The sequence below is a fragment of the Salmo trutta genome, chromosome 12, assembly GCF_901001165.1.
Source record: "Salmo trutta chromosome 12, fSalTru1.1, whole genome shotgun sequence".
NCBI classification, from domain to species: domain Eukaryota; kingdom Metazoa; phylum Chordata; class Actinopteri; order Salmoniformes; family Salmonidae; genus Salmo; species Salmo trutta.
In genome coordinates, this window is record NC_042968.1 from 38,853,645 (window position 1) to 38,859,644 (window position 6,000).

Here is a 6,000-nt window from a genome sequence, read left to right on the forward strand (position 1 = left end):
GCAACAAAATAATGCAACAAAATAGGAAAAACCCCAAGGGGGATGAATACTTTTGCAAGGCACTGTACTTTGAGCAGAACTGGAGGATTAACCATATCCTTAAGGTAAGCTCATGACATTATAACGCTCAATCAATCAAATGGATTTTATAAAGCCATTTTACATCAGCAGCTGTCACAAAGTGCTTTACAGATACCCAGCCTAAACCCAAAAGAGCAAGCAATACAGAGGCAGAAGCCCATTGGCTAGGAAAAACTCCCTAGAAGGCATGAACCTAGACAGAAACCTAAAGTGGAACCAGGCTCAGAGGGGTGGCTAGTTGTCTTGCATATAGAGTGGACAACTGGACAGAACATGCATGGTACAGCCAGTGGTCCTCAATGTATCAATGCATTGATACGCATCAATACATTTCTATGCATTTATTTACATTTCAAATGCCTCAAATGTCTCTGGGATTTGCAATGGATTCAACCATGATATTGCCTTCCTCTAGTTAACCTCATAATATCACTTCTGACATTTAGCGTCACGATTTGAAATAATCCTTTTACCTTCAGGTCAGGGCTCCCGAGTGGCGCAGCCAGTCTAAGGCACTGTATCTCAGTGCTAGAGGTGTCACTACAGACCCTGGTTCAAATCCAGGCTGCATCACATCCGGCCGTGATTGGGAGTCCCATAGGGTGGCACACAATTGGCCCAGCGTCATCTGGGTTTGGCCGGGGTAAGCCATCATTGTAAATAAGAATTTGTTCTAAACTGACTTGCCTAGGTAAATAAAGGTTAAATAAAATAAATTAAAATATAAAATCTGAGCAACAATACTAATGAAGCCTGATTACAAACCTGAATTCTGGGAAAGTCAGGTAAATATTTATTTCATTGCTATCCTCATTCAAGTCTGAGAGGCATGCATCATCACTAAAAGATTCTATTAAGCCTGTCTAAGCCTCAGAAAGCACAGCGTACGATCCTCCTGTGAAGCTGATGGAGCTTACAAGAGGTATTTAAATGATTTTTCACGCTGCAAAATCACAAATAAAGCAGAAAGCATGTCTGTTGTAGTGTGACAAAGTATACATCTTTCAGTATGTTTGCATTAAGTTGGAGACACAGTCATGTCTTCGAAAATAACAAATAACATATTTCATGGACACAAACCTATGACCGGAAAGGGTGTATGATGTATTGAAATAGATCCTTTATCTTGGTTTACTTAGGAACCAAACGGGTCTCTGACGCTTGTCTCTGAGTCTCAGATAGATTGGATGGTTGTAAGCAGTGATGAGGTTTTGTCTATTGATCTGCGATTGAAACATTCTAAGTACCATCCACATACAACCCTCTCATATCCAGGCTATTTGGGTAGATGGTAGATTGAAAGTGGATACATCATTGGTGGAACTGCTCAATTTGAAAGCATCAAGCAAGCAACATGGAACAAAGAGACCATGGGACAATTAGAATGCACTCATAATCAGCGCATTTTTCCGGTACATATTCCATTAGGTCCTTATTGGGGAGTAGTTGTATTATGGATTCAAGGGCACAAATGATGAGTGGAATTGTAGAATAGGGAGTTAGAGACGGGAAAGAGACAGGTAAAGTGATTTGAAGGGGGTGAGGAGAGAAGAGCGAGAGAGAGAGAGAGAGAATAAAAGAGAGAAAGACAGATGGAGACGGAGAGAGAGGCAGAAAGAGAACAACAGATAGTGGGGAAATTATGTTTGTATTCTGTTTTCCTTTGGGAACATTGCATTAACCCTATCAAGTTCATTTAAACCTGATTGAATGGTTTTCTATATACTATCATTTGCATTATCATTACAAAGTCTGAGGGAGAAACTTAGACAGAATGATGAGGTCATCAGTGTGGGACAATAGAATTAGGAATTAGAACTCACTCGAGGAAGCGGGTGATGTACTGGCGGCTGCAGCGCGACCAGCTGGGGGTGGAGGTGCCATACAGGAGCTGTGGAGACATGATGAAAGGTCTTTTCCCAATCGGCTCACAGTCATTGCCGTTCCCATCATGCTGAATCCCAAAGCTGCGGCATAGAAGCACATCCCACAGAGAGAAGGGAGAGTGAGTGGGCCCTGCATGGACAATTTGACATGTACACAGATATATAGGAATATATATACACACACACACACACACACACACACACACACACACACACACACACACACACACACACACACACACACACACGTCTGCACTCAATGGTAAACACACACACCCACTACACAGAGACAACACAGTGAGTGAACAACTATACAATATAGTATCCATTCTCAAATATACAGTATACATCAACTGGACAAAACATTAGGAACACCTAACTAATGGATTGAAGTGGATTTAACAGGTGATATCAATAAAGAATCATAGCGTCACCTGGATTCACCTGGTCAACACGTCATGGAAAGAACAGGCATTCCTAATATTTTGTCCACTCAATATATATACACACACAGCTGATGCAGTATATATTGAGCAGCCACTGCCTAGACAGGCTGCCTAGTCACACACTTTAATAAGCACACGTATGAACGTACACATTCACACAGTAGAGAGACCAAAGAGACAGACATGTAATGTATACACATCAAATGCTGCCAGAGCCTGCCTTGGAAACCGCAAAAAATCCTTTGACCAACATGTCTGGCAGCAGTCTTGGTGTCTTTGTAGTGGGTAGCATAGCCCGCTAAGCTAATGCGACACATTGCTTTCATCAGTCGCCGGACTTCCGGATCTCACACAAGCGTTAACCGACCCAGTCCCATTTACCCCCTATGGCCACTGAGCGGAGTATTTAGAAACCAATCTGAATCACACCAGGGGGCTTAGCAATATATGGCACCACCAACCAATATCACAGCTTCACTCTGTGATGGTCTAAAGACTCCAAGGCGAGGGCTTAAGCCTCAAAGACTAGGTAAACTCACTTTTAATTATATTTACATACCCTGTTGCTGTATATAGTAACTCTATTAGGTTTTGCATTCATACACAGCATTGATAAGGTCCACTCCCTTTGAATTAAGGCTATGACATTGACAATGATGAAACCTGACGGGGTGAGACGTTTGTCCCTAATGGAATAAACAGATGAATCTTCAATCACCTTCACTGGGCATTTGGATCTACGTACCACATAGCGAATTCATTTAACTTGTGTGCTGCACGACTTGTTTTCTGACTTAACTAACTTGAATCACAGCATTCTAATTCTACACTATACTTAGATTGCTTGTCAAATGATTTTTTATGCTATTTAATTTTGAACTATAACCATAAAACATTTGCATAACTTAACATTAGTTTGAATGAGTACCATAGGAATACAGCGGAAGATGTTAAAAATGGTCCTGCTCCTTGGCCAATCAAGCTACAAGACCAACTTAACAAATATGTTCAAGCTATCTTAACATCAAATTATCAACTATAATTATATATAATGTGCAAACAGTCGTGGCCAAAAGTTTTGAGAATGACACAAATATTAATTTTCACAAAGTCTGCTGCCTCAGTTTGTATGATGGTAATTTGCATATACTCCAGAATGTTATGAAGAGTCATCAGATGAATTGCAATTAATTACAAAGTCCCTCTTTGCCATGCAAATGAACTGAATCCCCCCCAAAAATTCCACTACATTTCAGCCCTGCCACAAAAGGACCAGCTGACATGTCAGTGATTCTCTCGTTAACACAGATGTGAGTGTTGACGAGGACAAGGCTGGAGATCCCACTGTCATGCTGATTGAGTTCGAATAACAGACTAGAAGCTTCAAAAGGAGGGTGATGCTTGGAATCATTGTCCTTCCTCTGTCAACCATACTTACCTGCAAGGAAACACGTGCCGTCATCATTGCTTTGCACAAAAAAGGGCTTCACAGACAAGGATATTGCTGCCAGTAAGATTGAACCTAAATCAACCATTTATTGGATCATCAAGAACTTCAAGGAGAGCGGTTCAATTGTTGTGAAGAAGGCTTCTGGGCACCCAAGAAAGTCCAGCAAGCGCCAGGACCATCTCCTAAAGTTGATTCAGCTGCGGAATTGGGGCACCACCAGTACAGAGCTTGCTCAGGAATGGCAGTAGGCAGGTGTGAGTGCATCTGCACGCACAGTGAGGCGAAGTCTTTTGGAGGATGGCCTGGTGTCAAGAAGGGCAGCAAAGAAGTCACTTCTATCCAGGAAAAACATCAGGGACAGACTGATATTCTGCAAAAGGTACAGGGATTGGACTGCTGAGGACTGGGGTAAAGTTATTTTCTCTGATGAATCCCCTTTCCAATTGTTTGGGGCATCCGGAAAAATGCTTGTCCGGAGAAGATAAGGTGAGCGCTACCATCAGTCCTGTGTCATGCCAACAGTAAAGCATCCTGAGACCATTCATGTATGGGGTTGCTTCTCAGCCAAGGGAGTGGGCTCACTCACAAATTTTCCTAAGAACACAGCCATGAATAAAGAATGGTACCAACACATCCACGAGATCAACTTCTCCCAGCCATCAAGGAACAGTTTGGTGACGAACAATGCCTTTTCCAGCATGATGGAGCACCTTGTCATAAGGCAAAAGTGATAACTAAGTGGCTTGGGGAACAAAACATCGATATTTTGGGTCCATGGCCAGGAAACTCCCCAGACCTTAATCCCATTGAGAACTTGTGATTAATCCTCAAGAGGCGGGTGGACAAACAAAAACCTACCAATTCTGACAAACTCCAAGCATTGATTATGCAAGAATGGGCTGCCATCAGTCAGGATGTGGCCCAGAAGTTAATTGACAGCATGCCAGGGCGGATTGCAGAGGTCTTGAAAAAGAAGGGTCAACACTGCAAATATTGACTCTTTGCATCATTGCCTTTGACACTTATGAAATGCTTGTAATTATACTTCAGTATTCCATAGTAACATCTGACAAAAATATCTAAAGACACTGAGGGAGCAGACTTTGTGAAAATTAATATTTGTGTCATTCTCAAAACCTTTGGCCACGACTGTACATTTGCATAAAATAACTCACCCCCTACTACTATTGACCCATAGAAACGCATTGAAAACAGATTCACTACATGCAAAAACAGATTGTCCTCAAATAAATATCAAAACGAAGAGGGTTCGAAGTGTCTGTCTTATATCTGACAGACATAAGAAAGATCAGGAAATTGTTTGTCACTAAACCGTCTCCATATATACTGTACTTCCATTCATTTTTTTTTGTCTTGTGGGGCATGTGGGCGTCCTAGAGCAAAACAACCGACATGTACATACCAGTCAAAAGTTTGGACACACCTACTCATTCTAGAGTTTTTCTTTATTTTTACAATTTTCTACATTGTAGAATAATGGTGAAGACATCAAAACTATGAAATAACACATGGAATAATGTAGTCACCAAAAAAGTGTTAAAGAAATCAAAATATATTTGAGATTCTTCAAAGTAGCCACCTTTTGCCTTGATGACAGCTTTGCACACTCTTGGCATTCTCTCAATCAGCTTCATGAGGTAGTCACCTGGAATGCATTTCAATTAACAGGTATACCTTGTTAGAAGTTAATTTGTGGAATTTATTTCCTTATTAATGTGTTTGAGCCAATCAGCTGTTTTGTGACAAGGTAGGGGTGGATTACAGAAGATAGCCCTATTTGGTAAAAGAACAAGTCCATATTACGGCAAGAACAACTCAAATAAACTAAGAGAAATGACAGTCCATCATTCCTTTAAGACATGAAGGTCAGTCAATCCAGGAACATTAAGAACTTTTAAAGTTTCTTCAAGTGCAGTCGCAAAAGCCATCAATCGCTATGTTGAAACTGGCTCTCATGAGGATCGCCACAGGAAAGGAAGACCCAGAGTTACCTCTGCTGCGGAGGACAACATCAGAGTAACCATCCTCAGAAATTGCAGCCCAAATAAATAAGACACATCTCAACATCAACTGTTCAGAGGAGACTGCGTGAATCAGGCCTTCATGGTCGAATTGC

General features: G+C 41.3%; 1 protein-coding gene across 1 annotated transcript in view; it reads right to left on the minus strand.

The window, feature by feature from the left end:
* LOC115202536 (A disintegrin and metalloproteinase with thrombospondin motifs 7) overlaps positions 1–6,000 on the minus strand; it is a 172,442-nt gene that overhangs the window by 116,145 nt on the left and 50,297 nt on the right. Inside the window, exon 8 of the mRNA XM_029766660.1 lies at positions 1,905–2,048. Coding sequence (XP_029622520.1) covers positions 1,905–2,048 — 144 coding nt within the window. The remainder of the gene's footprint in view (positions 1–1,904; positions 2,049–6,000) is intronic.